Source organism: Poecilia reticulata, chromosome 7, assembly GCF_904066995.2.
Source record: "Poecilia reticulata chromosome 7, P_reticulata-male-v2, whole genome shotgun sequence".
Lineage (NCBI taxonomy): Eukaryota > Metazoa > Chordata > Actinopteri > Cyprinodontiformes > Poeciliidae > Poecilia > Poecilia reticulata.
Genome location: NC_088836.1, coordinates 14,009,666 through 14,035,381, shown reverse-complemented (window position 1 = coordinate 14,035,381; position 25,716 = coordinate 14,009,666). Strand labels below are relative to the sequence as shown.

Genomic DNA, 25,716 nt, shown 5'->3' with positions numbered 1-25,716 from the left:
CAGGAACCCAAAGGAAGATTAAGATTTAAAAAAAAAAAAAAGAATAAAAAAATCGGACCCACATTTTAGGTTTCTTTATAACAAATCAAATTAGAATGACTAAAATGTGAGTTTTAGTCATTCTAATTTGTTGTGTCCCCGTTCACAAAACTTTCTAGAGAAGCCCCCTGTATTTTAATCAACTTTCAGAAAAGAAAAAAAAAAAAAAACTGGTTCTACAGCTTCCTTTAACTACATGTTTACTGATGCTAAACTAACCGAGCTTATCTTACAGCGTAACCTCTGAGGAGGAGGAGGAGGAGGAGGAGGAGGAGGAGGCGTTTCTGCAGCGTCTCTTTGCGGACGGTCCCTTGGCCCCGCCGCGCAGCAGCGTCACCGCATGAATGACAGCGCGTCGCGTCGAGGCAGGGAGACACTTTACCGCCGCCGCCTCGCAGGAGCTGCTGGAGCCGCGCAGGACGCCCGCAGCCCGGCCCGAGCAGGTGGATTTCCGAGCAGCGGGCAGATTCGTCGGGATGCTCCAGCTTCCATGTTCGCCGCGGTGAGACCATGAGGAGATGACCGGGCTGTGGCGCTGACAGGCAAGTAATGTGCGCCAACAGGTTGGCAAAGCTTTTCGCCATCACGTCAACTAGACCCGAGTTGCCGAACGTTTCAATATCGGCTTTTTTCCCTCTCATCTCTCTCTCTCTCTCTCTCTTTCAACCCCCTCTTTCGCGTTTTTTATTGAATATTTCCCAGCAGCAGCGCAGTAAATATTCTAATACCGAATCATAGATTGAAGCGAGACGCGTTTTTGTTGTAAGCCAGCTCTGTTCTGCGGAGACGGAGGGAAAGAGAAAGAGAGAGAGAGAGAGAGAGAGAAAGAGAGAGAGCGGCTCTCAGCGCACGTTTCCTCTTAGTAAAATCAAACATGGTAGTTTGAGTTCAAGGCAAACCGTCAAACTGCTCTGGGGGGTTTGTGGGAAGCAGAAGCAGCTTTCAAAACTGTCTGCACTTTATGGTTTAGCTCAGTTGAACTAAAGTTTACGTGTTGTTTGTCCTGACTTTATTTGTCCTTTGAGTATTTCTGTCTGTGGAAAGGCAGTTATTTAAAAAAAAACAAAAAAAAACATAAAAAATCAAGGCCAATGGCATCCAGTTGAGAGAAGCATGCACAGAAAAATGTATGATAGTCGCCAAAAATCTGTTATTGTGGAAGAAAGCTGATGAGACTAAGCAGAGACCCACTTTGCTGTCATATTTCATGTCATTCATTGGCTTTACACTTGGAACTACACAATCCCCCCCCCCCGCCTCCCCTTCGTCCTCCATCAGATGAGCTGGGATGGTTTTGCTTAGTGCTCATATGTTAATCGTGGCCCTATCATGTTGAGCTTGGCCGCCACTTCCTCTGACTGGCTTGTGTTTTCCGGCCAGCAGCAGGGGAGCTGACAGTAAATGAGAGGCCATCACCATGCCCCCGGGGAAGTATGGGACGCAGGAGGAGTGGGAGCAGGACGGAGACCGGGAGATCTACATGGACTTCCTGCTGCCCACCGGGATCTTCCTGAAATTCCCCGTGTCTCGAACCGACACCATCAGAAACATCAAAAAAGTACGTCTCCTCACTGCGTACTTTCACCTTCTGCGGTTCACCTTCTCTTGGTTCAATATTTGTGTTTTCTGTTTCTCTTTTCTTTTTTTTCTTTTTTCTTTTTGCTTTGTTATATCCCACATTGTTCATGGATCATAAGATGCCCCAGTATCGTTAGCGGGCTTTAATCGATTGACTGCAGATATGCTCTGTGGCTCAGATGACCGCACAGACGCAACTAGAGCCGTTTGTTGTCACTCACAATGCATCCTTTTAAAGTAATTGGCTGGCTTAAGATGTGGTTCAAACATTAAACTAATAAAAAAAATAAATAAATGAATGAGCCGCGGCTCTAGCAGCACTCGCTGGTTCTCATCCAGCGATTCGAGAGGGAGCTGCAGAAATGCTTCCCAGAGCGAACACGGCCAGATCTGCTGCGAAGTGTGAGTGTGCCAACAGTTCTGCCACCCAACGCTGCTTCATTCAGCCACGTTGGGTAATGATTCTCTCTCTGAGGCCTCGGGGAAGATTATTGAAAGATGAAATCCCTTCCCGGTCATCCAGAGTTATTTTTATTGGAATAGCTCTCGGATGTGATGAGCAGATTTCCCCAAGTGTTTCTGTGCTGGTTTCTGCAACAGAGAGGTCTGAGTATTGTTTGTTTTTTTGTTTTTTGTTTTTGCACGTGTGTCAGATGGTTTGGAAAAATGCCAGTCGCGAGGCCCTGTTCTGTGGACTGGGTGATCCAGACCTGTACGTCTTCACCTGCATCAACCAGACGGCAGAGCGGGAGGAGCTGGAGGAAGAGTCGAGGAGGATCAGCGACGTGCGGCCTTTCATGTGTGTTTTGAGGCTGGTGGCGAGGGAGGGGGACCGCAGCGAGAAGCTCACCAACGCCCAGATCAGCCTGCTCATCGGCAAAGGTGAGCTGAGCTGCGCCCGTCTCCCACACACACGCCGCCACGGCTCTGTTGGAGCCACTTTGCCACTGGCATGACCTGCTCTGAGGTTATGAGAGGCCAATGTATTACCTGAACTGGAAAACTCCAGTCATTTAACACAATGGTGCATTCTCTTTGTAACGTGGAAGTCAGATTTTCTGAGTCTCCATTTCGGTTTGAAATGGAGCAAGAATATCCTCTGATGTCTGAGTTGGAACGCCAAAGGTTGTAGAGAACCTCTAGAGAGTCGCAATTCCTAGTCCTGGGATTTCTGAATGGATTCAAAAATGCTCGAAAATCGATTTTTAATCTGCTTAATTGTTTTTGTAGAAATATATTTAGAATAATTCTTTAATATTTTTCTTTTGTTTAAGAAAAAGCCAGCTAAGCTTAGCTAACGCTCACAAAATTTTATGCACAAATCTATTTATGTTCAAATATAAACTGATGGGATTTGATACTGTATGGAACACTAGAGAATTACTTTAAATAAATGTTGTAAAAAAATAAAAAAAATAAAAAAGGTTTCTGAATCAAAAATAATTTCCGAATTGACCATAAAAACTGTAATCGAATTGCTAGACACTGAAAGATTTGCATCTCTGGAAAGTTGCAGAGCAGTATCCAATATGGCTGCTCCAAAAGTTGCAGATTTTGTCTATTTATTATCACTTCTGAATGTTTGAATCACGTTAACATGATGGCACAGATAGTTCTCTACAACCGCTGTATGTGATCATGTTCCTTTTATTGTTCATCTGTCCCTTCATAGCCTTCAATGTTGCACACATTGATGCATTTGGGAAGAAAAACAGAATTATCGTTCTCTTCTGCTTGTTTCTTTGTCAAATAGGTTAAATAAGAACCTCAGAAAGTGCTTTATCAGACATGTATGAATAAACTAAAGCAGTGGTTAGCAGAATTTTTTTTCAGCTTTTTTTTCCCCCAAAAAATTAACAAATTTCTTGCATAAAGCAGGAATTCAGCATTAGATGCTCTTAATAAGATATATATATACAAAATGAATGCATCTCCCTCAGACAGGGTCTTTCGATTGTTTTTTTCCATCACTTTTGCAAAAAAGCGAAGCTTGATTTCCACTAGAGAGATTCGTTGTTGTGTTTACCGGCGTCGCACATCTAAAGCGTTTTCCTTTACAAACCGCCAGGTCTGCACGAGTTCGAAGCCCAGAAGAATCACGAGGTGGACGAGTTCCGAGCCAAGATGCGAACGTTTTGTGAGGAGAAGTCCCTGGAGCGACAGAATTTGCCGTGGCAACGGTGGATGGAGTACAGCTTCCCGTGCGAGCTTGAGCCGTGCTGCTCCCTGGCGACCGGCGGGAGCTCCAAATCAAAGCACGGCAAAAAGCTCTTCGTCAACGTCAAGTTTGAGTCGAGCGACGTGAGTCGTCCTGCTGTTTTACTGGGTTATGAGTCAACTTGGCAAACGCTTGTTGATCTCACAAAGAGCGCTGTCGCTTTCATTGGAAAAACATCGGTTCCGACTTGAGTAGATTTAATGTGGGGGTTGATTTCTTTTTTTTTTTTTTTTTTAAGCAGCATTAAGAAAATTTGGAAATCCCCCACCCACTGCATCAACCCAGCCTTCTAAACATCTAAAAAAAACAACAAAAAAAACAAGCTCGACGACTACTTACTTTAAAAGTACAACCTAAAATTTGTCTTTTTTTTTTTTTTTTACGTTTGGCTTATGCAGGAAAGCTTCATGCTGCAGCAGGACTCCCAGGATCTCCCTGTGGCTCTGATGAAGAGCGCTCTGAAAAAGAAGGCCACCGTCTTCCGCTCGGTTCGACAGGAACCCGAGGACTACACCCTGCAGGTCAACGGGAGATGGGAGTTCATCTACGGGCAACACCCGCTGTGCCAGTTCAAGGTGAGGAAAAACACACCTGGCCAATGTTGCTTACATTCAGTGTCGAGCTAAAACTGCATCCAACCCAACACATTTACATATGAATCTACATAAACACGTAGTTTATGACAAATTGAAAGTCGCAAAAGTGCTGATGTCATGATCGGCCCCTTTAAGCTTTCCAGAGACGAGAGTAACACACGATGGCTTTAGTCTGGAAATGTGGATTTTATCTCGTGCGTGAATCATTTTTATTTTTTTTTACTTCAAAGGGAACTTAACAAAGTTGTTTTGTTTTTGTTTTTTTTGCACCAAGGCTTTCGCAGAAAGAAATCTAAACTGAATAAAAACACCATTTTGTTTTCAAAATGTTCCAGCTCTGTAAAGAGATGTCGGCCTCGACCTTGAGCGCGCAGTCAGACGTACGACTGCACGCTGATAAAAGTCATTTTTATTTCGTGTTTCAGTTTGTGTTTATATAACGTGAGGACTTGAATAGAGATGCACCGATCGATCGGCCACCGGTGGGAATTGGACTTTTTTTTCCCTCATTGCCACTTTCTGTTTTCTGTTCATTAAATGTGTAGAAAACTAAAAACACTCACTGTTTTTAATCTGTACACACACAAATTAACAGCATGTACTGCTATATTGAGAGCTGTTTCATTCAAAATTAAATGAAATAAATACTGTTATTGATAAATACTTGATACTCCATATGTTGATTTTCTGCTAAATTCAAAGCTAATGCTTCTGTTAAAAGCTGCTGCACATTTTTTCTCTTTTCTGTTTTATAATCCTTAGAAAAAAGATCTGATTTAACAGGTCAGTCCTCAAAATAAAACCTATTATCGGTATTGACCAAGAAAACACACCTGATTGGTTTGTCTCCAGTTTTAAGCCTTATCATTCATAACTGTTCATGCTTTTTATCACCTGCACCAAACATTATGTCGTCTGTCTCCCCGATCTCGTCCTTTTCTGTTTCATGTCACAAAACCCCAAATTATATTTCTTAACAATGTTTTTAATACTTAAAGACCATCCTCTGCCGTTTGCTCAGCTTGGCTGAAGCTTCGTTTCAACTTCTCAAAGCTTTCCGTTATCATTTTTTGCAAGGAACTACGTTATCTTAAGGAGCTTATTTTTAGATTTTTCAGCTATCATTTTCCATTAATCAGCTTTCACTTGAGAATTTACCAGTAAGAGAGAAGCGATTTTTATCAGCGCTGCGATACTATGTTGATCTCTAAATGGTGTTGCAGTCGGATAGCTGAATGAGGATGAAACGTCACCCACTCCACTGCTGCTGCAGCTCCTGCAGCTCCCTCTCCTTAACCGGAAAATATTCTCCAAATTTTATGTGATACTATTCAGTGTCCAAAACTGATGGCATACAATTCACATCTGACCTGCCAAGCACAGACAACAGGTGGTGTTTCCCCATCATGGGGTTTGTTTTTTTGTCCTGCTTTCTTGTAATCCCAAGCATTTCAGAAAACCCAACTCCCTGCGTCAGCTTGTAGATTTGCTTTTGCGCATTGCAACTGATTTTATAAAAAATAATTTTTTCCTGGGGACTGTGACACAAAAATGAGCAAAAACGTGCTGCAGGGTTAGAGCTAGGAGTTTTGAATACTTTGGAAAAAAAAGTATTCAAAATGATCCTGAGAATTTCAGGATAATTCGCAGGGTGTCCTTGAATGGTGTCTCCTTGTCAGTGTCTCCTTGGGGAAGGCACCAGGCCTGTCACAATAAGCAGTAAATTTAAAAGCATGATAAGTTAAAACAAACTCAGTAATTTTCCATTTTTCTCGTTTCTTTCTTTCTTTCTACCAAAAACTGGATGTCAAAAGTCTCCAGTCTGGTGCTTTGGGTTCAACTAGCCTCCTTTTTTGAAGGATTATTTTGTTTACAGAGACTTCATAAATCATTTTATTTGTCGTTTTGATTATTATTGTGGATATTTAAAATGTCTTCCAGTTCCAGAGTTAAATCTTCATTGGAATTTAAAGTTTATTGATCTTTGACAATGCGTTCTTGCATTATTATGCCATTACCATTGTATATTCCTTGAAAATGGTCTCAAAGCAACAACATTATTGTTTATCGCGATAACTTCTGGGACAATTTATTGTCCTGGACAATTTTACATGTGTGCTTGACCTTTACCTTATTTTATTGAACTCAAAAAGTCAATTTATTGTTCATAACCCGGAACTCCTTTTTTTAAATTTTTTTTTTATAGAAGATATTCAATAATTAGGGGAAAAATGTATCGTTAAGTCTCTGACTAAACAATAAACAGAGAATTGACTAATTTCAATTTCTGGCTAATCTTTAGCCAGAAAATTGACTAATTTCAATTTCTGGCTAATCTTTAGTTTCCTTTAGTCTTTCATTTTGGTGTATGATGGCTTTTCTGACAACAAATAAATAGCAGTTTTTTTGTTTGTTTGATATTTGTTCTTCTTTTTTCAATAAACCTTTTATCAATAAATCCACAGATCAATTAGAGCGGACTGCTTTTTGGTGAAGGGGATCCTTAAAGTGACGTTAACAAAACATTTTTGCTCTGCAGGAATGTGTTGAAAAATTAAGTGTTTATTAAACTATGAATGCTGTATGTAAATAAATATCCAAAATAGTATAGATATTTTAAAGATACATTTTTCTCACTTTCATGCAACAGTGAAAGTTACTGCCAGTATTCTTCACACGGATGCTAGGTGTACAAATGAAGAAATCAGTTTTGTTCTGGGCTCAAATATTGTTGAGTTTTGTCTTTCTGAAGTAACGTTTCCCAAAATGTAGTTTCATTCAGACCGAATCAGATATTTTTATAGTTTGCTGTATTTGTTCCTACGCTCTCGAGCCTTCTGGACCTGCTGCAGAGAGGCGCTTAGCACAGATGTCACAGTAATTCCTCCAACAGGTTCTTTCTCTCTCTCTCTCTCTCTCTCTCTCTCTCTCCATGAAGAAATGTCTTGCAGAGCTGCCAGTAACCCCCCATCATTTATATCCTTCTTCTACAGGGATTCATAGCAAATATACACATCTGTAGCAAATTTTAAGCTGTGTCGCTTAAAAAAACAACAAAAAAATAAAATAAGATACACTTATGCAGACAGTTGTGACAAGAAGCGAAAATCTTCATAGTCAGTTGGTTTCATTTCAAGTCTGCAGTTTGAGCTTAAGGAAAAACTGCAGCAGCTGAAAGCGTGTTTATTCACACGTCTGTACGTTAGTCTGGACCCGTGCTGGTGGTCCGACGCAAAGTCGGGGTGGCTGTCGCATCAGAGGCGGGTTGAGTCGAGACTTTTGGTGGCAGGAGGCTCCCCTGTTGATTTTGAAACCCCAGCTACCTATTGGAGTGACTCATATCTGTCCAGCAGTGCTGCAGAGAGGAACTGCTTCCATCCAGACATAATGAGATTTTCACTGCATTAACTTACAGTAAATGAACAGCCTTCAGGAGTTTAACCAGTGCCATCAGGACGCTGGGAAATATCTGTGGCTGCTGAGCTGACTGATTGCTCTACCGGTAAACAAAAAAAAAAAAAAAAAGATAAATGTCCTCTTTTGTTTTCTCCCCAGTACATTTTCTCCTGTATGAGGAATGGTCAGAACCCCCAGCTTACCATGGTGCGCCAGTGTACCATCAGCAAATACCAGGAAGCTCAGGGCAGAGTGTGCAGCCAGATGTACAAGACTCGCTCCCTGTCCAGACCACCTCCTCTGCCCCTGAAGAAGGTAAGGAGTCGTCGCCCATTAACCCAGCAGCGCTCTCTGTTTCCAGTTAATCCTCCACCAGCCTGTGAACTTTAGCATGCTTACAACTGCACTGCAAAATGACGCGGATCAGACCAGACGGAGCTGTCTCAATAAATACAAAGATATCCACAGGTTGAGCAGGGCTTAGACTTTCCCAGTTTGTTTATTGAATAAAAATGGATGTTTGCTTTCACTAAAATTTAAGGAACAGATAAAAATGCCAAAATCTTAACAATTTTATTCACTGAAGGCTACCCGGAGGTTGAAAATTTCAGGTTTGAACTCGGTAGGAATGAACAGAACATCTAATCCTTTCAAGGTTTTGCACCAACCTTGCCCAAAAATCCAACATGGCTGCTTTGCACATAATTCTTAGTGACAGTTGCAGTAAATAGTATAGGCTGTTTGATTTCTGTCAACATGTCTCAGTAAGTCTGCTGCGCACACTGAACTGATTCATTTAGGAAACGAGTGTGAAAGTGAAAAAGCAGAGAAATGTGATATTAGCTTGTGTGTTTGTATCAAAGATGTTCACGAGTCATTTTTTTCTGATTCAGTCTTTTTTGCCCAAAGTCAGAGTCATCAATTCTTTAACCCTAGTTCATCATAGTTTAAGGACTCTAATTATTATACTGTGATAATTAACCTTGTTAATTATCTTTCGATTTTGAATACTTAACAGTTGTAGCTTGTCAATTTATCATTGACTTTAATCTGCTGAAGTCTCCTTCATATTATATTGAACATTTTATCAAATGTAATATGGAATATTTATATTCCCTCTTTAGAGTCAAATTTTGAGTTCCTGTGTGGTAATTAAATAAGTTTTGAACATCTGAATGAACAGAACTGGAAGTGTTTTTAGTTTGATGTCAGACAGAAACAAGACAATGTAGAAAGTTACGTTTAAGGGTATTTTGTTATGAAATTATCCAAAGTCACTCCTTTGGAGAACCATTCATGTGGTCGTCATTATGACTGTTATGAGCCGTTAACTTCCCATAATTCACAAACTCCACTGATAGCCTGTCACAGTAATCAACAGATCAATTAATCGCATTATAAGTTCAAACAAACTCAATAATTTCCATTGGTATGATTTATCGTTTATCTGGTTCTGACCTTTGAGAATGTGTTCTTGCATTATTATTTTTGCCATTAACTTTTTTTTTTAACTCAAAAATGGTCAACAACAATATTATCGTTTATCGCGATAACTTCTGGAACAATTTATGGCCCTGCAAAATTTCTTATCGTGACAGGCCTAGCCACTGACTAATAATCAAGCGCATTCTTTCAGAGTAAAACATACGCCGCGGTGCACCACCTATCAGAGGGATCTATAGCTGACTTAGTTCCTTCCTTTTTTTCTTTATACATGTCAATAATATTTGAGTCTTAAACTAGGAGTCAAACTCAAGTCTCATGTCTTCAGGGCACGAGTCTAGGTCAAGTCTGAATGTTTTTATTTTTGCAATTCAAGTCCAATTTGAGTTTTAGTCTTGCACTCAAATCACCATCTCTAAAGCCATCCAGAGGTACATGCAACACAGTTTTAGTAGCCTTTCACCTTAGCAAATGACGTAGATAGCTTACTTTCACTTGCTGCAATTAAATATAAAGGAATCCAACCGTTATTCAAACCAGAAGAAATTAACTTAGGCTACCGTTTGTAGAGAAATTCTTGTTCTTTTTTTTTTTTGACAGCTTAAAGCTGCAGTGGCGTTTTGTTTGCCTACTTTTGAAAGAGTAAGTTTGTTGTGCACTTTGAACGTGTTGCCAAACAGGAAACTGCACCAAGAGCTTCACCGCTTAGATTACACTGAAGGCAGAGAATGCAAATTTATTTTTAGGTAAAAAGAAAAAAAAAAAGAGAGAGAGAGAATAATCTTTCCTCCTCTTTCTCTTTCTTTCTCTCTCCTGCAGCAGAACACCTCCTCCCTCTGGTCCATAAACGAGCCCTTCTACATTCACCTCGTTCAGGGGAGCAGAGTCAATGCAGACGAGGGAATGAAGGTCGGTGTGGTTTCGTGGAGGTTTTCTCTCACTTTGCTGCTCAATGAAATGTGGCATTCGCTTGTTTACCATTATCTCAACTTCAGTTGTAGGAACTGTCAGGTTGACATGCAAATGACAGAAGAGGGGGTGGGGGAAGAGAGAGGGGTACGCCGATGGGGGCCTTATGGGGGGGTGGAGGTGGGTCACATGTCCAAACCGCACGTTTCCCATAATTCATCAAGTCGGTTGGTTAAAACTTCAAAACAGGAAGTGGGGAGGGCCTATCTGGCTTTTTATGTCTCACTCTGAGGCCTAAATTCTAAGAAAAAAGGCGGGCTTCGTGCTCTTCCCCCTTCTCTTGCTCTCAGATGCGCTTCTTTTTATGGCTGTTCGTCGCACACGTCTTGTTACCCTTCGCGTGTCGGCCTGATCTGCAAAAAATATCCTCCTCTTTCGTTTGTGTTTTGTGTTTCCACTCCATGACAAAGTGCGTAACTACCTAGGCGTTTTATTGTCACGAGTGTGAACTTCGTGACTCATGCCAAAGTTGCCATGTTGCCTTCCTTTGGGTCGATCCAGCCACTGGCATACAGAGACTTTAACAATTACGAAATATAGATTAAGATTTTCCTAATTTAGGATGAACATTTTGTTTGCGCAGTGTTCAATTGTAACTCTGCGCTTTTTGTCATGCATCCTGGACCAACCCTGAGAGTCACAGCAACCTGTTTACATTGAGCGCGTCGACCCTTTGACTCATAACTCGAGTGACACAGGAAGCTCTGAATCATCTATCGCCAATTCTGTGAATCTTCCAAAAACAATCATCCTCACGCAAACAGCTACGCGCTGCAGCATCCAAACCGCAGCTGGCGGCCTTGTTCTAATCACCCCCACAAATGTGTAAATGTGCGTTTGCGTGTTTTTTTTTGCTCCAATGCAGCTCGTGGTGCAGGCCGGCCTCTTCCACGGCAGCGAGCTCCTGTGCAAGATGATGACGAGCTCGGAGGTCACGGTGTGTTCCGAGCCGCTGTGGGACCAGAGGCTGGAGTTCGACATAAACGTGTCCGACCTGCCGCGCATGAGCCGCCTGTGCTTCGCGCTCTACGCCGTCATCGAGAAGACCAAGAAACCCCGCGGCACAAAGAAGAAGAACAAGAAAGCGGTGAGCGGCCCGTCGGGGGTTTGGGATTTAGCAGCTCAGGCTGACGGGTGTAAATGAGTTGGCAGGTACAAACGCTCTGCTGCTTGTGTTTTGGTGTGTATTGTCTGTGTGTGCTCTGTGGGTGTGTTCTGCTGCTGCGTCTGGTTGTGCAAGTGTGTTCAGTGGCAAGGCTGCGGTTAGCGTCTCATCCGCTTTTGCTCTTTTATCTGCACATTAGTCCAAGGAAGGAAGGAATTCTAAATACATACTCACAGTTGACACTCACACACTCAAAGCTGGACTTTTTATTCATTGCCAGACATTGGAGCTTACGCTGCGAAAGCCTATAGAAGCACCAAGCAAGTCGTTCCCACTGTGGAACCCTTTCTTTTGTTGTTGTTGCAAACATTAGACTCAAATAAAGATGCGAGTTACTGGCTGATTCTGATTTCTGAGTCATTTGAGTCAGAAAGGTTTAACTGTTTGTAATTTGGATGCAGTCATTTTAAATCTAATCCAAGTATTTCATATTTGAGTCAAGGGAAACCTTCCCAGCATACTCCTTTAGGTCCACAAACAGCATGAACATCAAATAACACACAAGAGCCTTGCTTAACTCTTTAAACCCATTGAAATTTGGTCACATTTTGTCACATTACAACCACAAACCGCATTGTGTTTTATTGGTATTTTATGTGACAGACCAACATAATGTAGTGAAGTAGAAGGAAAATGATCTGGTAAAAAGTCTTAACCAATAAAAATGTGAAAAGTCTAGATTGTATTTGTGTTTTGGCCCATTTTATTTTGCAAAATTGGGTTGGTTGGAGAGTGTGTGCGGGACATTGATTTTTACGTTTTTCCACGGATTCCTCTACTGTGTTGAGGATTCTGTGAAATGCATAGAAAGGAGTTGCTAATATTTCATTCCCTTAGTACAAATTACAAACATAATGATCAGAATAGCCTAAGGAAAATAACTGCAAAGTTTATGGTTGCAAATGGAATTTAAAGACCAGAAATGATTGAGACAAAGTTATGCGGCGCTTTTCATCAAGATTGTTATTATGTAAATAAAATAAAATAGAAACATGAAAAACATTTTGATAAAATTTAGATGAATGACAGATTTAGATAAGGTCTAAAAATTGACCTAATATTTATCATTTGAAAGGGACATGAATCTCTCACTGTCTCTACAAATCTCAAAACATTCAATGTAAAGAAAATATGAGTCGGAGAATCAGAACGTAAACTTGGATGATTTCAAATCCCCTCACATACAGAGCATCACGGTGCCGTCTCATTTGTTTAAGGACAAAGTGAGGTGTTTAGTTAGAGATGTAGCACACTCTCTGAAAATAGTCATCAACAACTTCAGTGCAATGAAACAAAACTGAACAGAAACCTCTGTCTTCTTATTTCACGAACCAGTCACCCTGAGACTAACCAGTTCTAACAAAGCGAACGATTTTCTCCTCTGTCCATTTGTCAAGCTGGTGTTTTCAGCACTAGACTGTGAAACCAGTGTGAAAGGTAAAGAAGCTTCCCCACACCCACTCGGTGAACAACAAATTCCCCTTTTTTCTGCAGCTGTGGTCTGAGCATCTTTTGTTATGACAGCGCTGCAGCGGCTGCTGGCAGCATGTCTGGCTGCGCCTCCCTGTACAAGTTGCCCAGGTGTGTTTTCAGGGTATCGGAGCCACTTCTGCTTTCTTAGCCACTTCTCTTTTCTGATGTCCGGAAGAGAAGTCCTGCAGCCAGACGGCAGGCGGAAGTGGGGCTGTTTTAGCTCGACTTGTTTGTGCCTCTGTTTTTATCTGCGCGCATCTCGACTCGGGATATATTTGCGCTGTTTGGAGAAATGATGAAGTAACGAAAGTTGTTAATTCTTAGTTCCTTTTATCCATCATGACAGAAACGACAACCAGAGAATGTTTTTTGCTAAAGCCACACAGGTTTTGTGTCCATAACGTGTAATTAGCACAACCTGAATAAAATGAAGGCAACGCCATGAGAGAAGGCTTTTAATCCATGACGAAATTGTGCATGAGCTCAAGCGCACAAGATAGGCACATTTTCACCATCAGATCAGGATGTTCTGTCAAAAAACAGAATGACTTGAAAAAAGTTGGAATGAGTAAAAAGTTTTTTTTGGGTAGTTCGCTGTATTTCTTCTTATATGCTGTGACTATTTGTTTATCGTTGAAACCTAACCACGGCTGCGTGTCTCCAGGACTGTCCGATCGCCTGGGTAAACACCATGGTGTTCGACTACAAGGACCAGCTGAAGACCGGGGAGTTCCTCCTATCCATGTGGCCATCTGTACCTGGTACTTCCTGTTCCTGTCTTAACATTTCCCTATCTCTGAAAACACTTGACATGATCACAGCATCTTTCGCTGACCTCTATGATGCCATCAGAAATGCCCACAGTGGGGAGCGAAGCAAAATAAACCCAACGTATTTACACGCACGTTCTGCGTTGTCAGTGATTCAGTGGCATTTAAAACGCAGTCGCTTCTTGTTTTTCACTTGTTTATATGCTGTTTTTATGTTCAGACTGAATCCTGTAAAAGCTTACAGGGTTATTCGCAGATAACATTTTTCTTATAACGATGTTTACCTCCAATGCAAAATGTTTTAATGCACAATTTTGGTCACCACAGATGACAAAAATGACCTGCTGAACCCGATGGGGACGGTCCAGAAGAACCCCAACGTAGACAGCGCCGCCGGGCTCCTCATTCGCTTCCCTAACATCCGGCCTCATCCGCTCTACTATCCGCCCCTTGAGAAGGTTGTTTTATCCTAAATGTATATGGGCAGCCTTATTATTATTATTATTATTATTATTATTATTATTATTATTCCAAAATGTCACATCATGTTTACACCCCCTAAAAACAGGAAGTAGAGTATAACAATTTCAAAGTAACCAGATCCGCTGGACTTCTCTGAAGTTTAAATTAATTATTTCTCAAGAAGCGATTTTTTTTTGTACTATATAAATGTACTCAAAATAACGAATCACAATCAGTGATTTTGGCTCACATTGTTTGCACAAGCAATTCATTTGACTTCAAGTTTTCAAGGTGTGCAGACACAAAGTACAGATATTTAACTCTATATCAAGTACAATATTGAGAAAAGAACAATATGTACATATTTTTAAAGACAATATATTGTTTGGTTGGATTTGATTGTTTGGAAAGGATGGCTTTTTCATAAATATTCTCTGGAACTGTGCACTATTGCAGTAATGAAAGAAATATTAATTATCTCTGCTTTTTAGCATTTTATTTCGCCACAAAGACAAATGTGTGCCAACTGGTTATTAAAATAGATTTTTTTCTCTGCCTCCAACCCATTTCAGACTATCGATCCAGAAATGAATGGCAACACTGATTTTCCCTCCAAAGACGAGGTAAAACAACAAAACGTTTAAAAAACGTTTCTAAAACCTGAACGCTGTTAAAGTAAAATGAAACAAAGCTGAGTGATTTGTGTGCTGCTTCTTTGTCTTTTTGTAGTACTTGAAACTAAAAGAAATCATGGACAACAAAAACTACACCGAGTTTTTTGAGGATGAGAAAGAGCTCCTGTGGAAGCTCCGAATCGAGGTCCGCGACTATTTTCCTGAGTGCCTGTCCAAGCTGCTTCTCATCACTAAGTGGAATAAGCGTGAGGATGTAGTTCAGGTGTGGAGATAGTTTGATTTTTTTTGTTTTGTTTTTTGACTCAACTCATGTATAGCTTACACATATTCCAAACCATACATTAGTTTAAATGGGTTGTTTTCTTTATTTTGTTTTACTTTCAACTTGTGAGGGTCTTATCCAGACTCCATACTCTGTCTTACTTGAAGTTACATGTTCTCTCGTCTTTCCCATTTTGAAGAGAAATTAGATATTTTTTATGTTTCATTTTGTGTTTGATGCTCAAAAATACAAATTTTACACTCTGCCATACTTTTTGTGGTTTTACCTGAACACTTTGAACACTTTTTATAGCCTTATAAGCCCAGAGCATGTGGTGACGAAATAAACTCGGATCCTTGTCCAGGCTTGTTTTTCACACTTCCAGTAGTTTTAACATGAGTACCAATAAATAAAATATTCAAATAATATTTTGAACGTATGATATTCAAGGTTTCCCCAGTCATTCATCCAGTTACCCGTCGTGTTTTGGGGTTAAAAACATGTTTAAAGTTGACAGAAAATTTGAATATATCACTTAATAATTATATGATATTGAAAGATTGGACAATTAACAGCTGAATACCAACTATAAAAGTCTTAAAAAATGTAAACATTTTAAAAAGCCTTAAAAAAAAAAAAGCAATGCTTAGCCTGGTGGGGGCACGAGTAAAGCCTGGTCGCCCACCAGGCTTATAATACACTGGGGGAAATCCTGATATTACTTGACAGTTAGTATACCTAACACCATGGCTTTGATCATACTTTGGATATGGCATTAAAAAGATTTGTTAGTCAGTGGAGGGGTTCAGCGGAGCTAGCTTACTAAAATGGCAGCCTTATCAGTAATTAAAGTAAAAATTGTCTTCTTGTGCTTGTTAGATGGTGAGTTTACTGAAAAGCTGGCCTGAACTCCCTGCCATCCAAGCCTTGGAGCTGTTGGACTACAGCTTTCCTGATCCAGCAGTCCGGTACTTCACTATCAGATGCCTCAAGAAGCTCAGGTACAGCCACTAGCAGAAAACAGCCATGAGTATTTCTATTTTTGAATATTGATTTAAAAAAAAAAGTTTTTTCTTCCACAGTGACAATGAGCTGCTGCAGTACTTGATCCAGCTGGTCCAGGTCCTGAAGTACGAGTCCTACCTGGACTGCGACCTCACCACCTTCCTGCTGGAGAGGGCGCTGTCCAACCGGAGGATAGGACACTTTCTGTTTTGGCATCTTAAGTAAGACATAGTCTGATCTCATAATAGTATTTTATAAAAATCTGTTTTTTTCTTGACATTTTTTGTTGTTTATTGTAGATCGGAGATTCACGTGGCATCAGTGAGTTTACGTTTTGGCTTGATTCTGGAGGCTTACTGCAGGGGAAACATCCACCACATCAAGCTTTTATCCAAACAGGTAACACGCCGCTCGTGGTGTCAGACGTTTGACTCCCACAGTGAACGTATCTGCTGTTCTAAAACTCAACCTGCCACCCCCCCCCAGAATGAGGCTCTGGGTAAAATGAAGGCCCTGAGCGACATCGTCAAGACGGGCTCCCAGAAAATGACAGTGGAAGACCTGAAGCTGTGCATCAGGCAGGAGTCGTACCTGGAGGCGCTGTCGGACCTGCTGTCGCCGCTCAACCCCAGCGTCATCCTGTTTGAAATCTGGTCAGCATTAAACACACACATACGCACAACGGTTTATGCCCTCTGAAAAATAATTACCAAAGTCTTGAGGTTAATTCACCTTAAGAAATGCTTCCATCTTTATTTACTCTCTCTAAAACCCTGAAAGTTAAATACATAATTATCAGTAGAAATGCATATTTTAAAAGGTATTTTTAGACATGAGCTTTTTATTTTCACAGCGCTGACAAGTGCAGATTTATGGATTCAAAGATGAAGCCGCTCTGGCTGATGTACAAGAACCCTCTGGAACAAGCAGACATGGTCGGCATCATCTTCAAAAATGGAGACGGTGAGAAATGAGACGATCCTAAAACGCCCCCTCTGACATAAACACTTGACCTTTGTTAACTTAGAAGGTAACTGTGATTTTATTTTAACAAAAGGTGAAAAAGAAAAAGTTAGACTCTAAACTGTAAATGAAAGATACATTTAGAAAAGAGATGACGCCTTTCTGGATTTGAAAGGCCTTATCTCCCAGCTTGCAACTTGGAAAATATAACACGTGGAACTCAATTAACATCACAAATGATCCTGAACGCACAGTTGTCGTGGTAACGTGTGGTGGTAGCAGCATCATGCTGCAGGGAAGTAAACTTCAGCTGGATCAAGGAAGCGGGTCAGAGTTTGTGGAAGGAAGTAAATCTGTTTGAGACTCCAAAAGTCGAGGCAAAACATTAATATTGCGAAGCATTTCTCCATCCAGTTTGACTGGGGTTTTTCTTTTGCAAAGAGGAAGTGAAATTTTTTTTATCCTTGATATGAATGAAACCAGAATCCTAAATAACTTCTTTGTACGGATAGTGGTTAGACAAAGTATTGACTCAGAGCTGCTAAATATAAACGCAAAGCAAACAGTTTTGTTCATGCTGAAATTAAATTACAGACTCTATTTACCAATGACGTTACTGAAAATATTTTGTCCTTTCAATTTATTTAGGGGTAGCAGAATAAAGGGGGTTAAATACAAATGCAGGCCACATCAGGTTTTTTTTGGGGGGGGTTTTTTGTTTGTTTTTTTTGTTAAAAGTGTGTGTTCATGAATTCTTTATAATTATAGCTATATAAAAAAGAAATACATTGATGTATTTGTTTGAAATATGGCAAAATGTGTCGCAGTTGAAGGGGCATGAATACTTTTTGACTCGGTAAATTTTACAATATCTTTGTTTTTTTTTTTTTTTTGTTTTTTTTTTCACTTATTTTCTTGCTTTGTTTTTTTTTTTTCCAGATCTCCGCCAGGACATGTTAACCCTGCAGATGATCCAGCTCATGGAGAACCTGTGGAAGAAAGAAGGCCTGGATCTCAGGTGGGATCCGCTTTTCTCATTCTGCTTGATGCTTTGAAAACGAGAGGAGCTCGTTTTAAAACTAAATCCTGCTGATCCCGCCCCCGCGCTGTCAGGATGATCCCGTACGGCTGCCTATCCACCGGGAACAAAACGGGGCTCATCGAGATCGTGAAGAGCTCCGACACGATCGCCAACATCCAGAGGAACAGCAGCAACAGCGCGGCCACCGCTGCCTTCAACAAGGACGCCTTGCTCAACTGGCTCAAGTCCAAGAATCCGGGGTGAGTAAAGTCGCCGGAAACAATGTGAATTAAACCGTCTAGATACATTATCATTCCATCTGGAAGGCGCAATTGCCTTTTATTTCAAAAACTGCATCATGTGCATTATGTTTGCGCCGAAGGACTATTTTAAGCTTCTAAGAAGCCGCATAGGATCAGTGGGGTTTGTTTATGCAGATTTTTTACTAGCAAACGGCCCCAGTTCCACACAGGGGCCTCCCCAGTGCGCCCAGGACAGCTTCGTCATCAGGCCCGTCCCAGTTGTGAATGTGAAAGTAGCTCCTGCCGTCTCTCTGCGTGAGATGTAATGTGTTCGCCTCCGGAAAATTATTCAAATCTCAAAGAGGCAGACAAGATATTGTTTCCAATTTTGTCTGTTAATAAGTTGAGATGAAAAGACTAATAGAAACTTTATGTTTAAAAAATGTTAATAAGGTGGTGTTATGTTATAACTTTATTTTAGCACAAAATACCACTAATCTCACGTGGTGTGACAGCCTTACTGCTGGATGTGTAAAAAGCACTTTCTAACACTTTTTATGGATTAATATTAACATTAGTCAGATCAACTCTAATGCATTTTATAGGCATTATCACGTATTCATGTTAATAATCTACAATTTGCTGCAGCGCTTTAGCAACAGATCCAGAATTTAGTTAAAATCTCAAAAAATGTTGAGGAGGATTGCAAATAATTTGTTCGTTTTAGAAGACGACGTGTTGCTACATCAGCGATTTTTCTTATTACGCTCAATGGAAATGAATATGTAGATATTTTTGGCTTTGTAATATAATTTAAAACAGCTGGTCTGAATTTGTGTACATTCCCTGCTAAAGATGGCTCCTAAAGGCTGGTTTCTGCTCAGTGACTGTCAGCTTCTTGTTCACGGTCAGCATGGGTTTAAATCGGAATGCCATTGATATAAACTAGATTACTATAATATATAACGATGGGTTAAATCATAAACTGAAATGGCTTGGTCAGACGTTACCTGTGTTTTTCAAATGGTTTCCTACTGAGACCAGAACAATTTGCTAACATCTTTTCATGGAACAAAGTGAAGTTCAGGCAACTTCATCACAAAAACATCAAAGAACACATTAATCAGTAAAGATATTACAATAATCTCAGATGCCAGGGCTTCTGTCCTAAGAGGTACCCATTTATGGCAATTCAAATGTTTGAAATACTTTAAGTAAACCATCACACAAGTTTATACATGTGACTTTTCCATCTGCAAATTTGTTTTCTCTCACCAAACTACATATTCAACCACTAGTTGGCAGCAGAACTTTCACTTCTCTACCATGTTGTTGTGTATTGCTGCAAACAATTCTGCACTCCATAAATATATATATATATTTTTTTTATTACTTTTTTTTTTTTTTTTGCAGGGACCTATTTGGTTTCCAAGTGTCCTCAATTGAAGTTTTATCCTAATCATCATTAAAATTTAATTAAGAGTTTTTCCCACAGCCTTCATCTTTTTCGGGATCTAAGCAGATGGTGAACAAAGAAATGAACCAAACTCAAACCTAATATAATCCATAATATATTTCCTCCTCAACGTAAATATGTTAGTCATATAGTCCATATGGGCTTCTCTTTTACTCTCTGTAGCATGGTGGTGTCCTATTCCAGTCTTTTCGAGATTTAGATGCATCTCTGCACCAAAAAAAACAAACGATTCAAACGAACCTTTTAGTTCTTATAGCCCTCTGTGAAATATTCATCTTTACTTGCACTAACCAGCTGCCACTTAAAGAGGCCATTCTTTAAATATGGCTTTTGGCCTTTGAGATACTCAAAGAGGCCTTTCTGTTTCCTGCCTCTCAAAGTTATTTGTGTGACTGGAGTATTTAATTTATAACCTTTGCGTCACTGAAGTTTGAGCCAAAAGCTGCAGTGCATACAGTAGGTGGATTCCCATTCATCCTGCTGTTTTTCCGAGCTGCGTTTCAACGCTGCAGCAGGACGGGACGAAGTGCACCGGCAGCTCCTTAAACAATAAACGAGAGTAGATTTTTATTTGGTGCCAAACCATCTGAAGGTCTCGCATTCTCTAAAAGCTCCTTGAAGAAACGGGACTGTTGGACGAAATGAAAACAGGCTTTGTACGTCACTCGGCAGCACAGGCGCAGCTGACCACACGACAGAACAGAAAGGTGATTATCTTAAACGCTGCAGAGACCGAAGAAGAGTAGGGGAAATTAGCAAGAGCTTAACACAGCGGAGTCCATTCTCGCCAAAGCTGAAAGAATGTGACGGTCGATCATTAAGCTGCCACAGGATCTGTGAATACTTTACGTATTGTGTGCAACAGCAGGAAAAACTGGAAAAGTAGGAATGTGCTGCACAAATAGAACCCATTTATGCTGTCTTTCTTTTCTTCTCTGACTTCATGTTTCTCCAGAGACAAACTCGATCAAGCGATAGAGGAGTTCACTCTCTCCTGTGCTGGCTACTGTGTAGCTACTTACGTGCTGGGGATTGGTGATCGCCACAATGACAACATCATGATCAGGGAAACTGGACAGGTCAGGTTTAACACACTCACATAAATCAGTATTATTTTTCTGTTGAGTTATTTAGTCTGAATATTATGGGCCTGATCACAGGCCTGCACATGTTCTCCAAGAGCAGAGGGTTTCATAAAGACCGATCAAAGTTTGTGTCAGACTTCACTAGAAACGTTTCTTCACTGAAGCACTGCAGCATATTTCAGACTGGTAGTTACGCACACTTCAAATTCCGTAGTAATAACGCAGCAGTTGTTCAGATGGCTTTGAAAACGTCCAAACCTGACCTGCAGAGTGGCAGAATGCCTTTTTTTTTCTCTTGCATTCATGGGAGAGATAATAATGTCTGTTCTCTTGGAGTATGTGCAGGCCTTAAACGTTATACGTACAGTGAAAAGTCTAGTTAAACAACGTGGACCTGCAAAGTGAAATATTCAACAAATTCTATGCATTGCCAATCTTTCTAACAGAGACAATAATCTTTCATATTTAGCTGTTTCACATTGATTTCGGACACTTCCTGGGAAACTTCAAGCGGAAACTCGGGATCAACAGGGAGCGTGTGCCTTTTATCCTGACGTACGACTTTGTCCATGTGATCCAGCAAGGCAGGACGAACAACAGTGAGAAGTTTGAAAGGTACTATAGCGTGTAATGCATTTAGCAAGGGGCTTTGTTTAATTACTTAAGACAATTGTCTGCTTTGTCAGGTTCAGGGAATACTGCGAGAAGGCCTACAAGATCCTGTGTCGAAACGGGACGCTGTTTGTCAACCTCTTCGCCATGATGAAGGCAGCGGGGCTGCCCGAGCTCTCCTCCTCCAAAGATATCCAGTATTTAAAGGTACTAAATTCAGATCATTTTGCATGAGTCTGTATATGGTTAGGATTGTGATTACCGTCATCAAAAGCACTACATCATATCTGGAGTGTTTGCTGCAAAAAAGAGTGATTTTTTTTTTTTTTTAAGTTTTCTGTGACATTTATTCTAAAACGACTGTAATGAATATCAATAACATGATTATGTTAAACACATTATTTCTTTGATGAACGTTCTATCACTTTCAATGTCAGATTATTTTCCTGCTATAGGACTAAGCATTCCCTTCAGGATGTTGCGATGTTTTTTTGTGATTGTTGCAGCTGACACTTACAGATTGTATGGCACCTTTTTCAAAAAGTTGTGGTCAAAGTTGCAATTTTTTAAACTTTGTTTTTCCCATTACATGGTTTTACCAAAAAGTTTAAATTGCTACACATAGCAATCCAAAAACAGACAAGATAGTTATTATGTAAAGGACCTTCTTGAAATAACACCCTTAAAACAAATTAAGTCCTGTCCAGAGGTGCACAAGAGTAATTCTCGACTCCTAATGTCAGAACCTTTCCTGCAAGTCTTCTGCGTCTCCTGTCTTTGAACACCTTGAATACTGCCACTTCCACCACAAAAACAAACTGAGATGTAAAATTCTAACGTCTTTTAAAAAAGGGTGATTTTTTTCTGTTTTTAAATAGTGGTATCCTGGAAAAAGAAAAATCCGACTTGTGTGCCTTTTAGCTACAGTGGTTTTAGTGACGATGAGAATCATGTTTCCATTTGTGTCTCGTTTTCAACAGGATTCTTTAGCTCTGGGCAAATCGGAGGACGAAGCGCTGAAGAATTTCAAAGTGAAGTTCAACGAAGCTTTGCGGGAGAGCTGGAAGACGAAAGTCAACTGGATGATGCACTCCTTGGCCAAAGACAACAGGCCGTGAAAGAACACCACACCGGTGAAACCTGCCAAAAATGATAACTTTTAACTTATAGACAGAAAAAAACAAATGAGAGATCTAAATGTATTTTGACACATGGCATTCAAACACAGACAGCAGCAAATGTTTACATGCCAGCGGCTGAGAAACAACTAAACAGAGGCATCCAGCAGTCATTTCAACACAGGCCTTTTCAAAGTCAAGGACATCTGCTCCTGTTATCTTTCTTCCATCTACAGAATGAACCGTCTTACCCAACCAAAACCATAAATGTATATTGGATTTAGTGGAAATTGGTACTTGAAAAGCATCTGCTCCTGCAAAGTGCATCACCGAAACAGGAAGTTCATCTCGGCAACTGCATTACTCAGCAGAGAGCGAGCTGCAGACAGCCTGTGGGATGACTTTAGACGGCAACGCACCGGATGGCAACTGCTCCGTCACATATTGTCTTGAACTGCCTCTCTCCGACAGTGTTGTGTATTTTTATACTGTGCTTTATTTAATTAGATTGGTGTAGAGAACTTGTAAATTCATGATGTTTATTTTAAATTAATTTACCGTCATCGTGTCATTGGCCTTGAAGCTTTACTGAGTGCCAGTATACGTTAAAAGCCTTGTGCACATTTAATGTGAGGCCAAAGTTTCTCATTTCTGTTTTCATGAACGCACCAGAGGACTAGGCTTTGTCCAGAATCTAGCCTTAGAGTCATTTTTGCATTAAAGCTTTTAATGCCATTGTTAATGTTTTGTTTGTTTTTTTTTTTAATAAAAGAAAAGACAAGATTATCTTAAGTTTGTGTGCGATGCAGGAGGAAGCAACATGTTGCTTTGCACAAATACGGGAAACAGGCTAACCTCGCATCTGCCTACGTACAACTCTAAATTTCACAATCTGTCGGGTATTAAGCATAAGAGTTGCTTTGTAGAGAGAAACACAGTCAGACTCATTTGTTTACCTCATTTTTTTTCTTCTTCTGCAAAACAAAGCAACTGTCTCGAGTGTTGATGCTAACGAACCAACCTGAAAGTGTGCTTTGTGTAAAACTTATGGATTTTCTTTGAAATGCCTTAACTTTTAAAGACGCATGCCACTGGCAGTTGGGAGGAAGAAAACTCGAGATGCTCTAAAGCAAAGATATCTTGTGAAGAAAGAGAAAAATGCTGAGAGTTGCTTCTTGAGACAATCGGTTGGAACAAATAAACAAAAAAAACATTTACTTGTGGATGTGCTTCTCATACTGTGATTTTGGTCACACTGTTAATGTCAGAGGTCAGTGTGGACAATGCGGACTCTCTAAGAGTGTTCACTGTGTTTGTGTGTGTTGTGATATTTAAGTTTTGCACTTCCATTGACGTTCTTGTCAAATGTGCCAGGTAACATGAAAATATTTCATGCTTTTAAGGTCAATCACTGTCATAATTTAACTGCAGCACAAAGTGCTTTTTGTCAGCTTAAGTGGGGCTGTGTACTGTTTGATTTTATTTCCAGATGGGGGTTTTTTTATTATTATTTTACATGCTGCATACTCCACTGTATGTCCTGAAAGGACTGCTTGCCTTTTTAAGAATATATATTGTTAAACAGTCTCTTCTTATTATATGAGTCTCTGTGCAATGATGACGAGAAGAAGAGCAAGTGTAGCTGTAGATCTAACAGCACCGAGTTGACGATACTTATCATTTCTGTCCTTTAAAAGGGGCCTCACTAAATACTGCTTCTTTAAGCAACACTGGGGGAAATCAGTCGCTCCTTTGGCTAATTAAGTGTGATGCTGTTGCCTTTTATGCTGGTTGTCATTTTTAAATTGTTAGAAGCTCCTTTAAGGTCCATGCCAGATTGTCAGTTGTGCAGCTAAAGCAAATAAATTATCGTAAAAACATAAGTTTGATGTCGCCTTTTTTTTTTTTGCACTCCTTTTATAAACATTTGCCACACTTGCAGTTTATGAGTGAAATTTAATTCAGAATAAAAAAAGTCTGCAACCACCGAGGCTTTCAGGAGGAATTTATTTGCAGCCTGGATGTTTCCTCGCTGAGTCGATATTTATTTTAAAGTCCTTCATCTCTGTTTTTTCTTTTTTAGAATTATTTTGTATTTTCAAGCAATGTCCTCCTGTTCAAATCTGTTGAGAGCTCACATTTCAAAGAGATGATTTTGAACTTGCAATGAAATGTGAAAGGACCCGACTTTCTAGATTTTACAACCTGAGTTCTTATCCGTATCTGGACACCACTACTCCCTCTGTCTTGGTCAGCTTTTTTAACGCCTAGTTCAGAGAGTCTTGACAACTTCTGGTCACTTCACTTTGAAAAATGTTCCCTGATTTCAAAACTGCACATAAAAAGTTGAATATATTCATTATATTTGTCTGCCTGTTGTCTGATGAGACGTACCGTAAATTCTCTATTTAGCTTGTTGGAATATTTTTTAAACCAGATGAAAATTAAATGCAATTGAATATGTCTATCATTTAAAAAATGGACAGGTGGATATAGATTATTAGACTTTTTTGATAACGAATGATAATGGAAAAAGTCTAGCACAATCGTTGCCCAACATACTATTTTAATGAAGATTTTCTGCTTTCGTTTTTAGTCCATAATTTGACTAAGCCATGTAACTTCTCCCATTCCTAGCTTTTGTTTAACAGCTTCGAGCTCCATTTTGTTGTTGCTTGTTGACAGCAAGAGTCAAGTGCAAGTCATCTGGGGTGGGTGAGTGATAAGAGCGGAGCAGGTTAGCTGTGTGTGTTTACTGTGCAGTGCTTTGTGCTCTTGTGATGGTTTATGAACATCTGCATCTTATTTTCTTTCCTTCCTCAGCAGAGTAAATTGTCTACTCCTCTATTTAGACTGCAATACTTAGATTAACAGAACATTTTATTATGCATCCTCACTTGGTTTTCTCTGTGCTGCATCTGTTGTAGGCTTATTAAACATGTCATAACACAACCTGTTCATTAAGCTAATCATTTGAAGCTCTAATTTTTTAAAACTTTTTTCTCCTTTGCTAAGTATATCTTGTATTTTTCATGTCGAAAAAAAGCATATCTGTTTGGTGTAAGGTCAATGTTAAAAGAAAGTTTAAATAAGCTAATGGTACCCTACATTGTTGAAGAATCTTTTGAATTAACCCAAAAATTGTACTCAAGTAAGAGCAGCATTGCTTTAACACATTTTTACTGAA

General features: G+C 40.0%; 1 protein-coding gene across 2 annotated transcripts; it reads left to right on the top strand.

The window, feature by feature from the left end:
- The first annotated feature begins 302 nt into the window (after positions 1-302).
- pik3cd (phosphatidylinositol-4,5-bisphosphate 3-kinase, catalytic subunit delta) lies at positions 303-24,412 on the top strand. 2 transcript variants are annotated; one of them, XM_081608945.1, is made up of 23 exons: positions 303-581; positions 1,423-1,597; positions 2,271-2,499; positions 3,686-3,918; positions 4,234-4,410; positions 7,987-8,142; positions 10,093-10,179; positions 11,105-11,326; positions 13,542-13,638; positions 13,975-14,105; positions 14,682-14,732; positions 14,839-15,006; positions 15,886-16,007; positions 16,089-16,232; positions 16,311-16,410; positions 16,498-16,664; positions 16,865-16,974; positions 17,914-17,992; positions 18,088-18,255; positions 20,670-20,793; positions 21,269-21,414; positions 21,486-21,618; positions 22,392-24,412. In XM_081608945.1, exons 2-23 carry the CDS (start codon positions 1,457-1,459, stop codon positions 22,527-22,529), a joined length of 3,123 nt encoding a protein of 1,040 aa, XP_081465071.1. In that variant the 5' UTR covers positions 303-581; positions 1,423-1,456; the 3' UTR covers positions 22,530-24,412. The 2 variants fall into 2 exon arrangements, with proteins under 2 accessions (XP_081465071.1, XP_008411579.1); XM_008413357.3 differs by having other exon boundaries at positions 304-581; positions 10,090-10,179.
- The last annotated feature ends 1,304 nt before the right edge of the window (positions 24,413-25,716 follow it).

Bases quoted from the DNA above. Each gene is read 5' to 3' on its own strand.
- pik3cd (XM_008413357.3), top strand. From the start codon at position 1,457: ATGCCCCCGGGGAAGTATGGGACGCAGGAGGAGTGGGAGCAGGACGGA. The intron at 3,919-4,233 runs GTGAGTCGTCCT...TGGCTTATGCAG, and splicing joins TCAAGTTTGAGTCGAGCGAC to GAAAGCTTCATGCTGCAGCA. The intron at 16,665-16,864 runs GTCAGCATTAAA...TTATTTTCACAG, and splicing joins GTCATCCTGTTTGAAATCTG to CGCTGACAAGTGCAGATTTA.